At 37.9% G+C, this 14,286-nt stretch overlaps 1 protein-coding gene across 1 annotated transcript in view; it reads left to right on the forward strand.

Annotated features, from left to right (window-relative positions):
- The window catches only part of CDK14 (cyclin dependent kinase 14), a 550,173-nt gene that overhangs the window by 461,564 nt on the left and 74,323 nt on the right, over positions 1–14,286 (forward strand). Inside the window, exons 13-14 of the mRNA XM_046669616.1 lie at positions 3,765–3,904; positions 9,583–9,726. Of these exons, the coding sequence (XP_046525572.1) occupies positions 3,765–3,904; positions 9,583–9,698 (256 nt within the window). The 3' untranslated portion in view covers positions 9,699–9,726. The remainder of the gene's footprint in view (positions 1–3,764; positions 3,905–9,582; positions 9,727–14,286) is intronic.

Genomic DNA, 14,286 nt, shown 5'->3' on the forward strand with positions numbered 1-14,286 from the left:
TTAAAATTAGTTTAATGTTTGCACTTTGGGGTGCAACTTAAAAGAGAAGGCCTGAAAAAAGAGTGAGAGTGAGCTATTTTTGGTAAAATGGTGTGCTTGTCTTGTGCAGGACATCTGGTATATGCCCTTCAGTTTAGCACACATTTTTTAAAGGTAGATTATGCTCTGTTGTTGTAGCTAAAATAATTCTTAATTGTAAAATTTCTGAAAATCCTGTAATTTTTCCCATTTTTATTGGAAGTTGTTTGCCAACTATTGCTGTGTGAATTTTTTCCTTTTCTCTCAATCTTTCTTGCAAAAGGAGGAGTTAATTTCTGCTGATGCATTGAGCAGATATCTAATATTTTATATTCCAGTTGAACTATGTAACTTAATATTTGTATACTTGATAATTTGTGTTATTATGTAATTGATAAAATGATGCTGTGTATTAATGTTAATTCAATCATACATATATATATATGCTGTATATGCATATATATATACTATCTGGAATGTATGATTATAGTTCTTTGGGAGAAATAATTTGTCAGCATCCACTAGCTTGTAAAAACTTAGTGCAAGAGTTTCAACATCTAAATAAATATTGAAATGCAAAAAAGAAAAGTTAAGAGTAATCACTAAACTCATGGAAAAAGAATGTATAACTTATAAAACAGAAGTTGGAAAATGTTGAATTTTAAAACTCAATGCCAGTGAAGGCAGGAAAAGGAGAAAAAAAGATACATCAGGACAAAAGAATGCAAGATTAAGATGGTAGCAGTAATTCCAAATATTATCAGTAATCACAAAATCTAAATGGACTAAATTTTTTCCTTAGAAGATGGGATTGTTTAATTGGATAAACATTAAGCCCAGCTATATAATATTTGTGAAAAAGACACTGTAAAATTATGGATATGAAATGTTAAAAGTAAGAGGGTGACAAAAGGTATGCCAGGCAAATATTGAACAAAAGAAAGCTGAGGTCATTAAATTAATATGAGGAAAAAAATGAACTTTAGCCCAGAAAGCTTTATTAAAGATAAAAAGGGTCACTACAGAAGGATTAAAGACAATTTAGTAGAAAGAGATAACGGTGCTAGACTGTTTTGCATTTAATTACCCATCTTTACAATGCATAAGACAAAAATTGATGGAATTACAAGGAAAGATTTAAAAATCCACCATCATAATGGGAGATTGCACACAACAACCACGATCATTCTAACATTCTGATAAGGTGCACTTAATGGCTTGGAATAAAACTTACAAATAAGGTATCCTGGAAGTGTCATATCTCAGACAACTTAGATGGACTCAAAAAGTGGTTCCAGTAATGGCAAAGACTCTGATGTTGAAAATGCATATGGAGAGTTGGAATAAAAGTGGTTCTTGAAATGCAAGTGAGGAAATAGCAAACTTTCTAAATTAAAATTTTATATAGGGGCCAGCTCCGTGGCCGAGTGGTTAAGTTCGCCGGCCCCGCTGCAGCGGCCCAGGGTTCGGATCCTGGGCGCGGACATGGCACCGCTCGTCAGGCCACGTTGAGGCAGCATCCCATATCCCACAACTAGAAGGACCTGCAACTGAGATATACAGCTGTGTTCGGGGGGGGGGGTGTTTGGGGAGATAAAACAGAAAAAGAAAATTTATATATAATTTAAATATTTGTGTATTGAGTAAATATCACAAATAAATATTTGATTATTTCATCAAAATTAAAGTTAGTCGATTTGGGAGATGTGAAATGAGATCATCTTATATTGGTGAATTCCTTATATTTAGGTTTATATATATTAAATTTAAATGTGATCAACAATCTATTGCAAAAACAAGGTACAGCTATGAATATTTATAGTTCTTCAAAATAGTAAGACCACACTTCAAGTATGGTTTCTGGCTTCTTAGAGCTGGAGGGACTGCACACATAATGCAGTGTATCACACTTGTAACAGAGGCAGGACTAAAACTCAGATCTAGTCTCAATCTTGCACTGTCCTATTTTATCAAAGCTATATAAAATTGATACCAATGTGTTTTTCACTGTGATTATATATAAACTGTACATTCAATCTAAGAGCATTTTTTCCCATAAAGTCTACCTATCTCAAACTTTGCATTTGATATTTTAAAAAAACATTAATGAAAAGTTTATAGTAGTGAAAGAGTCTTAGACAGGGGAAGGAATAATTTGGATGGCCCTGGCCCCTCTTAAAGGAAAGGAAAAAAAAAAAACTGTAGAGAATTTTGAGAATGCCTCCTTTTCCTGCAGACAAATTTTTCTTTGCCAAGTAGAGACATTTTAAAACAATCCATTGATCAGTTTTTGAGAAACAGACATTGTAGGAGCCAAACACCAAACTCATCTTTGAGAACTTCCTGTGTGAAGTTGGAGAGAAGCACTCTTAAGTTGGATCTTTGGAGTCATATTTTCCTTTGCTCATCTCCCTGTCTCTTCCTGTACCCAAGTTCATTACCTCCTTTTCTCTTCCTCACGCCCAATCCTACCTGCCCCCATAACAATTTTAAATCAGTATTAAAGAGCTCTTGACGATGGGGAGGGGGAGAATTGATGGTCATTGAGGAAACATGTTTATTGGCTAATTGGATGTTTTGTAGCTTGAAGACTTTTGAAAAAATACCCACTGGCAGAGGCAACTTTCCTTCGCAGTCGTCTGGCTGCCTCTGACAGTCACTGCACTTACTGCATTTTGTTGCAGAAGCTCAGGAATCTGTGGGTAAAAGCCTTTAGAAATGATGTGAGCATGGCAAATATAAACCACGTTACAGTTACAACTCTTGATGGGTTTGAATCCACTCAACCTGCTAATTAAGCAATCCACTACCTTCTCCAGCTCCCACTTAGCTTCCATTGCTATGGAACATTAGGTGGGAACAGAATTCCATTATTGGACTATAAAAAATATGAGTGTGAAAAAATGCCTAGGAAAGTGCTAAACACATGTTCAACTATCCATAAATGGCAGCCACCATTAAGAATACTTTTGTTTTTATTATGTTGGTTATCTGAGCTTGATTGCGCTGAGCAGTGAAAGAGAAATTCCATGAAAAGCAACGCTAACCTGGACTATGTGGTCTGCTACCCATTTAAAAGTTGTACCATATGGAAGACTTTATTTCTCTGCTTTGTGGTAATATTGAGACACATATTTTCTATCTGCTGTTGTTTTAAAGGTCATCTTGAATTGATTTAGCCCCACAGGGTTTAAGCATATGCCCTTTATTAACCTGCATGTTAACATTTTGACTGTTTATATTTGACAGTGTACTTATTTCCAATCGTTTTATATTCAGTGTAAGAAAATGTAACTTAGAAGAAAAGTAACTTTAGTAACTAGAGAATTTAATAACAGTTTTATTCTAGTTCTCCTAGTTATTTGGTATTAATTTTCCTATAAATATATCCAGATGTGTATGCAGTCCGTAGATTCTATGAACAAATTCTGGCAACTATTTGATAAATTATCATCTGAAATTTTCTGCCTCTCGACCTAGTTCTATCCTGAAAATAGCAACTCTTTGCTTATAGTGGAAATATTTTAAATCAATGAGACTAGGATATCAAGAGCAAAAGCCAGTTTAGAGTAACAGATAATCTGGGAACCAACCTGAATTCTGCTTTTGTTTATTTCCCACAGGTAATTTAACTTGTTTTCTTTGCTGGGAATAAATAAGTCCAGAAGAATTAGGCGAGCCTTATGGCTTGTTTAGTGGGTTTTCTTGTTTGGTCTGATTTCTCTCTTTTTTGCTTGTGTTTTTAGGCTCAGCTACGTGAATCATGCAGAGGATCTGGCCTCCAAGCTCCTACAATGTTCCCCAAAGAACAGACTATCGGCACAGGCCGCCTTGAGCCACGATTATTTTAGTGACCTGCCCCCACGGCTATGGGAACTGACTGATAGTGAGTATGACACATCCACAACATCCAATCAAAGCAAAGACATCATTTCAGCTTCTATGTGTAACTTACATGGAGAGACGTTCTTATGTTTATCTGTGCATATGTAAGAGTATGTATGTTTGTGTATGCATTACATGTATCCATATGTTTGTGTGTGTGTCGAGAGAGAGAGAGCGAGGGAGAGGGAGAGAATGAGGGAAGGAGGGTTGTGTGTGTGTATATTTGGTGGAATCTTGCCATTCAATTGCTAGCTTACCGGACACAGGAAGAAAATGGATTCCTTTTTTGCTATCTCTGCTCTGCAGTCTGCAGCTGCATGTCTTTGTATTTGATTATGTGTGTGTCCAAAAAAATGATCTGAGCAGTCAGAAAGGAAAAGGAAAATATGATTTACATACTTAGTGCTTTATGCATACAGTACTTTTTAACTGGCTGCAGTACACAGAAGAGAAATGATTTATTTCTGTTTGATTCTCAGAGACCATCTTGGTTGTAACAATAACCTTAAAAAGGGTTGCCATGCAGTGAGCTGACGAACAGAGTTGGCAGTTGGCTAATGCACTGAATTGACGTGTAAGAACTAAAGACATATAATTCATTTTAACTACAAATGCTCTTGCTGCTCATGCAGACAGCTCTTCTCTGGATCTTTTAAAACAAAACACATTCCTGGGTGGGTTTTTGTTTTGTTTTTACAGAAGTGTTCATATTTACACAGCCTTTTTCAATTACATTTTAAATATTTTGGGGAGGATTTATGGCTGGGAGGATCTCATCTTTCTTCCAAAGTGTGAAACAGAATTCTCGTGAAATTTTGCAAAACACTATCACAGTAAGAACATTTTTGTTCAATGGTGATAGATCTTTCCAAATGCCAATTAGAGATATTTCTTCTCCTACTCTTTTCTGATTGCCTTAAAAATTAATATACTGCATATATGCATAGGCATTTACAATTTACTAATCCTGGGTATATATCACTCACCATAAATATACATAAAGTTATTTCTTTCATCTCTTAGACTTTAGATTTTCCCCCACATTGTAATATTGGGTTCTCCTTGACAACGATAACACTTTATTTTGGAACTAAGAAGCAACTCTTCTTGGGTATTCCTAACCTAAACCTTTTTTGATATCCCACATTTAAATTCTAATTACTTTTTTTAACCCTAGATATATTAATATAATACCTATTTTAATATATTATATAGATATGTTAATCTATTACTATTAATCTATTAATACAGATATATTAATCCATTTCTCCTATGCTTAGTAAATCTTCTTTAACATTTCATATATTTCCAGTCCATATTTATTCTATATTCTGCCCTACTTCCTTTCTAAAAATCTACCCATTGACCATTACAACAGCTATCCCCATTAAAAAAAAGAAAAAGATGAAATCCCTATGGCAAAATAATGAATTGGTGACACATCTTCCCATACTGAAAAAAAATGATGCAAATAGGCTCGCTCGTTTATGGCTCATCAAAATCCAGAATATGGTTTGTTTTCCCATTTAGTAGAACTTGTAACTTGGTATCACTCCTCCTTGGTGACATCTCAATCCCATCTGACTCAATGATTGAGTTTAAGCCAGGATTTTGATGGTCTATGAATTCTGAATTCTGTAGTAGTACTTTTCTGTTAATATGGACTTATTACCCACTTGCCACTTAGTTTATCAGCCAGTGGTTAAATCCAGTTTCTATCAGGAAGTAAATGCCTACACATTATCACTCAGCAGCAGGCTGCCAACGGAGACAGACTTGTCCCCGTCATTAACAAGCACAATGTATGCAGAACACCAGAGGGGAATTAAAACCACAAAAAATACCTCAGGGTGGTATTTTTAATATGAGAATTTAATTTGTAATTTCACAGATTAAGAATTTTGGCTGCATTAATCCCTTTATCAGCTCACAGCAGGCTATTTGCAGAAGCATAACCATAAGGCGATATTCATTGGCAGAAACACGTCTTTGCATAACGTTAAACATCAGGAGCAGTGAAACCTTTTGAAGGGGGCAGAATAAAGATGAAAAATCATTATATTTTTAAAGCAAGATTCTGCTAAATGCCTCCGGTAACAATTTTGAGTTACAGAAATGCTATTTCTGTGTCTAGTAGATAATCATTATGAAGCATAAATCCAGTCACTAGAAAGGACAATCGCAGTATTAAATACTACAGTCATTTCCATTTAGAACAACGTGGTAGTCCTTGTAAACATGTTTACAAAACAAAGAATTCCTAGACTTTGGGAGCTAGTTCTTTTAGGTGAAATGACTGGTTTGGGTGACTGTTATCTAGGTTAATACTCTGCAAACTATATTTAGAAATTCTTAAAATTAAATTTTACATTATTATGGAGTCTTGTAAAAGTTCACCACCTGGCAAATGGCAGCAGCAGCAATAGCCTCACGTGCTTCCTTTCCAAGGGGATTTGGAAGGAGGTCCAGAAGTGTTGGCAAGAAGTGTCGCAGAAGCAATAAATGGATTGTCTTGGCAACCAGGTTGTGGTTTGGAGTCATCAATTCCAGGAAGCTCATTGTGTTAGTCAGCCAGGTTGCTATTACAAACTACCATGACTGGAGGGGCTTAAACAACTAACATTTATTTCTCACAGTTCTGGAGGCTGGGATGTCCAAGATCAGAGAGTCAGCAAAAGTGGTTCCTGGTGAGAGCCTCTTCCTGACTACAGACAGGCACCTTGCTGTAACCTCACATGGCAGAAAGAGCGATTTCCCTCTCTCTTCTTCTTCTAATAAAGCCACTAATCTCTGGGGCCGGCCCCGTGGCCGAGTGGTTAAGTTGACGCACTCTGCTACGGCGGCCCAGGGTTTCTCTGGTTCGGATCCTGGACGCAAACATGGCACCACTCATCAGGCCGCATTGAGGCTTGAGGCTGTGTCCCATGTACTACAACTACAAGGACCCACAACTAAAATATACAACCATATTCTGGGGGGATTTGAGGAGGAAAAAGCAGAAAGAAAAAAAAAGCCACTAATCTCATCATGAGGGCCCCACTCTCATGACCTCATCTAACCCTAATTACTACCCAAAGGCCCCATCTTCAAATACCATCACGTTAGGGTTAAAGGCGTCAACATAGGAATTTGGGAGGGACACAAATCAATCCTTGGCACTCACTTTTTTAAAGATAGCTCATAGTATTTTTAAAAAGAATACCCACAAAAGGAAAATACTTATGCAAGCATAAAGCAGAACCAGGTTAAAAGGAGAAGATTGGAACAAGAATAAGTTCAAAGTGGCCTGGAGCCTTCTTGGCCTACTTTAATATATCAGACCCTGCAAGAAGAGCATCAAGTGTTATCAGAGGCTTGGTTACACAGAGTACTGTACACATTCAGTGGATTAGTATAAACATGAAGGTGCACACTTGTGCCAGACTCTTCTTTGCTTTGGAAGAACATATAACAATATAATATCTTTCTTTATTGTACTATTCCTTAAAACCTCACCAGTTTACGTAATACCAAAATTTAGAAGTAACGTGTTAATGTGTCACTGAAGCAGGAATTATAAATTCATCAAGCAGGAATAATGGTACAGTTACTTGGGGATCTGGCAGTTAAAGCTGGCTAATTCTGGTGGCACCCAGTCATTCTTCTCCTATCCCGAAACCCCAACAGCCTTGCCCCACTTCTTCACAAAGATTTAATTGCAGGGAAGTAAATGGAGGGCTGATGTAGAAGAAATTCATTACTTTTCCCAAATACACCACAGGGCATTCTCCTGTGTATACTATCAAGTTACATAAATTATTGAAGCTGAACTACCCTTGTCAAAGTAAACGAACAAAATACACTTCATAGCGCAGAGTCCTTGATTTTATTACATTCATTTGCTAATTCACAAAACTCAAATCTACAGTGAAAGAAGGCCAACAAATTGTTGCAGTGTGAAGAGCACTGAACTGGGAATCATACCACCTGGATGCTCACTTCCGCTCTGCTAACTAGCTGGCCAACCTTGGACAAGTGCCTCAGTCTCTGTGGGCTTCTGATTTCTCAGTTAGAGACACAGGGATCCCTAAGGACCTTTCCAGCTCTGACGTTTGTAGGTTTTCCTACTTATTGCTATATGTGTTCTATGTGTTATCCTAAAACAACATTGTGCCATTAATGTAGCTCCATGCCATCTTTTTAAAAGTAAAACAAACACACCTAGTTCAAATCTATCTGCTGCTTCTACTTCCTAGACTTGCATTCTCTTGTGAATCCTTTTGAACCAGGCATTTGTGCCCAAGGCTCCAGAATTGCTGTTTTCAAAGTCTCTCTCCGTTGGTCTTTTCCCAGCCCTTAGCTTGATTCATCAGCAGAATTCAACACAGGTGACCACCATTTCCTCCTAGAAACATTTCCTTCACTTGGATTCCAAGACAGGACTCTCTCATGGCTTTCCTTTAGCCTCCCTAAGCTCTCCTTTTCAGACTCCTTTGAGGATTTCTCCTCATTCTTCAGACCTCCCACTGTTAGAGTGCCCTGGGGCTTAATCCTCGGATCTTTCTATCTGGGTACACTCCCTAGAGCCTACATGATCTCATCCAATCTCATGATATAAATATCATCTATACACTGACAGCTTCCAGATTTCTATCTTCAGTCTCATCTTCCCTGACTCCAGACATGCATATCCAATTGACTACTCCACATCTCCATTTAGCTGTCTAGTAGGCATCTCAAACTTAATATTACCAAAACTGAATTCCTGATCTTTTCCCCCAGACTTACTCCTTCTGAAGTCTTCCTCTTTTCAATAAAGGGAAATATCCTTCTTCCAGTTGATGGAAGTTGTCCTTGACTCCTCTTCTTTTGTCCCACCCAAACCCAATTCTTCCATAGACCCTGTTGACACTGCCTTTAAAATATATCAAGAATCACACCACTTCTCCCTTCTCCACTGCTATCACCCTGCCCCAAGTCACTCACCATCTTCTTTCACCTGTATTTTTACAATAGCCTCCTAACTGTTTTGTCTGCTTCTTTTCTTGCTCCTTAGAGTTGAGCTCTTGCTGTTTCATCTTTCTACAGTTTGTACTTGCTCTTCCTCTAGGAATTTGCATGGCCTGCCCTCTCACCTCCTTTGGATCTTTGCTCAAATGTACTTTATTAGGGAAGACTTCACTGACCTACTTCCACCCCAGCACTTCCAATTTCTTTGCCTTGCTTTATTTTTCTTCATAACACTTACTACTAGTTGATATATTTGTTTGATTGTTTATCATCTGTCTCCCCCAGATGGAATCTACAAAAATAGGAATTTCTTTTTGTTGTGATTTATATACTGTAGGATTCCGAAAAGCCTAGAACAACGTGGGATTCAATAAATATTTCTCTGCTGAATGAATGAAAGAATGAAGAAAGGGCAAAATATGTTGTTTCCAAATCCCAGTTAATTGTTCTAGATCAGAGAAATAGGAAAGGTCAACTGAGCTGTGGTTCTGAGGGGAAGGCAGGCTATCCTGTCATACATGTGTCTAAATCTGTGTAAAGGTGTGTGTGGCTGTGACCACCAACATATACTATGATGTTCCATGTGCTGCACATCCAGAATTACATCTCAGTATCCATTTTTAAAAAGAGAAGATTGTAAATACATCTATAAATATATAAGTAAGTGAAAACTTTTCATTCTTTCCGCAGTGTCTTCTATTTTTACTGTCCCAAATGTAAGATTGCAACCAGAAGCTGGAGAAAGCATGCGGGCCTTTGGGAAAAACAATACTTATGGCAAAAGTCTATCAAATAGCAAACACTGATGAGCACAGCATTCTCAAGAGAGCACAGGTAAGATGGCCTACTTTACTTGGAAAGTAATATCGAGTAGATCTTTTAAATGAAATATTTCAGATTCATTTTTTTCATCAGTATCTTATGAACCTCTTGTGTTCATTATGGCAGTCATCTCAGATCTGCTGAGGCAGAGAACAGTCAGTCATTTCTGTATTTTCAGGCACCTACTGGATTCTAACCAAAATTGTATTTTATTTATATAGTCATAAGTAAACCATTTTAGTCATAAGCAAATTATTTTAACTGCTTATACATTCTTCACTGAGGTTAGAAAAAGGTTAACCTTGGGCTGTATCTAAGCCACAGACCTTCTTTGTTTGGCTCCCCAAATTTTTCTAATTAGTTGTTCTCATTTTAAAATGGGGACATATTACACAAAGTCTGGATTTCTGGCTTTTCTTGAAAAATCAGCAACTCTGGCAATACTGCTCTCATGTCCCTGCCAGAAGTTTGTGTGTGTGGCTGACCTGTGGCTGCCTCCCTTGGAACAGACATGTGCCCCCTAGTTTAGCTCAGCTGCCGTGTGGGCCCCTTCACCCATTTCTGATTCCTGCCTGCCCCTAGTACAGACCTTGTCATGGTGAAGCTTTTCTTTTTTTCCTATTCGATTCTTTGACCTCTACTATTCTGCACATAGGAAGCATAATCTAAACAAGGCAATCTGCAGGCATGTCAGCCTGTCCCACTCGTCGCACATGCTTCACAGAAACAAGTGTAAGACAGCAACTTCTGAAAAGGCTACGTCTTTATTGCCAGATGAATGTCTGGGTTTTTTGGAATTTTGTGCCTATATATATCTCTCTTTTTGTTTAATGTAACATAACTCTGAAGCAAATGAAGAACAAACGTTTGTGTGGGCAAGGCTTTTTATTTGCTAGCCCATATTTTTTCCTTTCTCATGTGGATGTTCAATCCTTCATTGTTCAAGTGAATCCGAGGATGCGTTCAGCAGTGTAGGAGCTCCTCTTCCTCTCTCTCTCTCCTAACGTGAAGTATGCTAACAGGCTGAGTTGTCAGCATGGCAAAGAGAGCAGATTAAACTGTCTACTTTGTCTTGTGATTTGCCAATACTTTGAGCTATCTTTGGACTCAGTTTTTGCATACGCTCAATGTGGGGCCCAGTTTTGGCCTCTCAGGAGTATGGTGGTGATTTATGAATGATTTGGAGATAAAAGATTCCCAGATGAAAGATGGTGTGTAAATGCCAGTCCGGAAATGTTACTAATAGACTTGCCACATGATACGTGAGAGTAAGATTCTTCATTTTTCAGGTTATTTCTCCCTATTGGATAAAAGTTACGTGGAAGCACAACCTCACTCACCCAGTAGCGTTTGTACTTCCATTCTGAACTTCAGTTGGTCAGACAAAGAGTGGGGCCAAGCTTCTGACCAGTTACATCCTGGTTCTTAGAATGGTTTTAATTCATGAGAGTTGCAGCATACGCTTTTAAAATTATTTAACCTACATTACCATAATGATGGCCCCTGGCTTTATAAATCCCTCAGCCAATTCTGTAGAACAAAACAAAAAGTGGACTTTATTTGTGCTGCTCCCTCGTACACGGATGCACACAAGCAAGCCTGAATTTCAATCACAGGGCTGTCTGTGTCCTTTCTTCTTGGCTCTTTGACCTGCGCCTGGCCAGTCAAAGCAGCTAGAATGTGTTTCAGATCAGTTTCTCCTTGTAAAATGAAATCAAGCTCACTGGTCAGAAGCATTGCCCATGAGGTCTCAAAAATTACTATTGACACGAGATTTTTAAAGGCACTCAAAATTACAATCATCAACAGTATTTGAAAGCCTTTACAAAAATGTATTTTCTTTTCAGTATATTTTTAAAACCAATTTAAGGTTATACCTGCATGGCACTTCCTTAAGAATTATTTGATAATAATACAAATATTTTCTCTATGAGTTTTGTCTTTTTCTCATCAACTTTTAAAGCTTTCATGTTATTGTTGTTTTCTTCCAAAATTCAAATACCTCGGCTTGATTGAACGTTATATTGAGGAAACATCTAAATTTTTCTTTTCTCAGAAAACCTGCAGGGAAGCTGAATTCTAAGAGTTTTCTGTCAGCAGAAAAAGAAATCATTTTAATTTCTCACCTTTGTGGGTTTTTAGTTTTAATCAAATAGGACTACCTTAGAGATCAAATAACATAGCCTGTGTGTTAGTCTGATACATCCTGTGCAATGACCTTTTTCTGACCAGTAGCTGAATATCAAATTGTAGACAAAAAGCAAAACATCTATATAATTACGGGTATTCACTGAGAAAAACATGTCATTCCCTAGAGTTTGATTTTGTTGTTGATGAATTAATTAATTGTTTAGAGAAGGCTGTGGCATCTTAAATTTTCCTCAAATGTCCCAATTCTTTGTAAAGCCCAGAGATTGAGAAGGAGAGGGAGCGGGGAGAGGTTGGGGGCTCAAAGAGGCTAGGATTGTAATCTAGCGCTTCAGCCACCTATCTCTGGGCAGTCACAGAGGTAAATGTGGAAAATGGATCGCTCTTGTTTTTGAAATGATAAAGGACTGAGTAGACAGGAGTGTTTCAAGTCCTAGTGTTTCTCCAGTCCCTCAATGCCAAATTCTTTCTATACTTGCATTCTAAGGTCACTTCATTGTTGAGTTAATAATACTGGATTTGCATAAACTGGTCTTAGTGGAAAAGCTAATGAGAAGCACTTTTCTTTGCTGCAGAAAGCAATTTTGGTTTTAGAGTCCTGTAACCAAATTAGACAAAAAGAAAACCGCACACACCTACCTAGGTGAAAAATGGGGTAGGTGCCGGTGAATGATCAAAATACTATGCTGTCTACATTTTGTTATCCTCTAAAGATAGTAATAGACCTAAGATTTCATAGATTGTCCCCACTCATTTTATCAGCATTGAATGGTTAGAACCTCTTAAAATCTGAGAGAGCCTTAAATGGGCATAGAAATTCTCCCCAAGGAAAAGACCAGAAGCTGTATTGAATACACGTCCATTAGCCATACTTATGTTTACGCACAGTGATCCAAACACATCCCTGTGTTGAGCTCAACTTTTCAGTCATTCTGAACGGAGACAGGAAGGGCACGGTTGCTCTGTCCCCTTCTCCTTTTGCTGAATACGAGGAATAAGAATGGCCTCTAATCGTTTAGATAGATGTTTTATAATTTTTCTGAAATAGTATATACTCATTATGGAAGCTCTTTTTTCAATGAATCAGTCTTCAGACCCTATTAAGTTTATAATAAATATACAAGAGTCTGTCTGCTACATGAAAAAAATTTTATTTGGTTAAAGTGCAGGAAGTTAACCGCATGTATATTTTGGTGACCCTGTCCTTGCCTTTCAGCATATTATCTTTGTTAATCAACATTATTTAATTGTTATAAGACAATGAAAACAATGTGTTAGACTCTCTCTGCCTGGCTCAGTCATCAAGCAATAATTTCCTAAAAGTAGGCTGCCAGGTAAACAGAGTAGAATGCATAAATTGCTCAAGAAATTTTAATTAAATAAGATAAAGACTTTTTAAAACACCAAATTCCGGATGAAATATAATGCTTTGTGCTTAATGCTCTCTGGCATTACCATCTGCACGTTCAGTAGAGCGTGTTTGCACACCCTGGGGTGCCAAAACCCCTTGGGAGTCATGGGCCCCAGGAATCTGGATTTTTAAGAACCCCAGAGGAAGTTGGTGCAGGTGGCCTTTTAGCCATCTATAATGAAGTCTTCAGTAAGTATTCAAGAATTCTATATTTATAAAGTAAAATAATCAACTGATTTGGGTCAGGACTGCATAAAGACAAACTAGGAAATAATCCTTTCCCTTTCTTTCCCTTTTTTTTAAACAAAGAATAGTGTAGAGTTGTACTGTCCAGCACAGTAACCACTAGCCTTGTGTGGCTACTTTAATTTTAATTAATCTAATTTAATTAGTTTTGTTTCCTTGGTAGCACTATCACGTTTCAAGTGCTCCATAGCGACACATGACTCATGGCCACCATATTGGACAGGACAGATACAGAACATTTCCAGTATCACAGAACATTCTACGGGACAGCCCTGGTGAAGAGTATTTCCCCTACCTGCCTTTTAAAAGAGCAATGAGGAAAATTAAACTGAATTCAACCGGTAAAAATATGTTTCAGTTCTAAATTATCGTCACTTAAGAGAAGCTCAAAATGTGTGAGGAAAAGAAATGCTCAGGTAAGGAAGGAGGCATGTTGCAAAGTGAGAGGGACGGAGACAGATCACTGAGAATGAAAGAAGGAGCTGTGCCCACAGGAACAGGAGAGACCAGGAGAAAGGGGGTATTCAGACCTTTCAGGGATGACACAGGTTTCTTCAGTTAACAGTGGTATTTGTTGAGATCGCTCCTCAGGGAAGTAAGGAAGACCAGGTTGAACAGTCTAATTAGCTGCATGGGCAGGCCTCACAAAGACTGAGCATCCTTCAGAATCCAGCAAGAGCTTTAGTTTGTCTGCCATCTCAACTGCCTCCTCAACTCTGGTAACTACTCCTGGAGAAACAGCCACCTCTTGCTCTCCTCCATGCTGT

This window comes from Equus quagga, chromosome 8, assembly GCF_021613505.1.
Source record: "Equus quagga isolate Etosha38 chromosome 8, UCLA_HA_Equagga_1.0, whole genome shotgun sequence".
Classification (NCBI taxonomy): domain Eukaryota; kingdom Metazoa; phylum Chordata; class Mammalia; order Perissodactyla; family Equidae; genus Equus; species Equus quagga.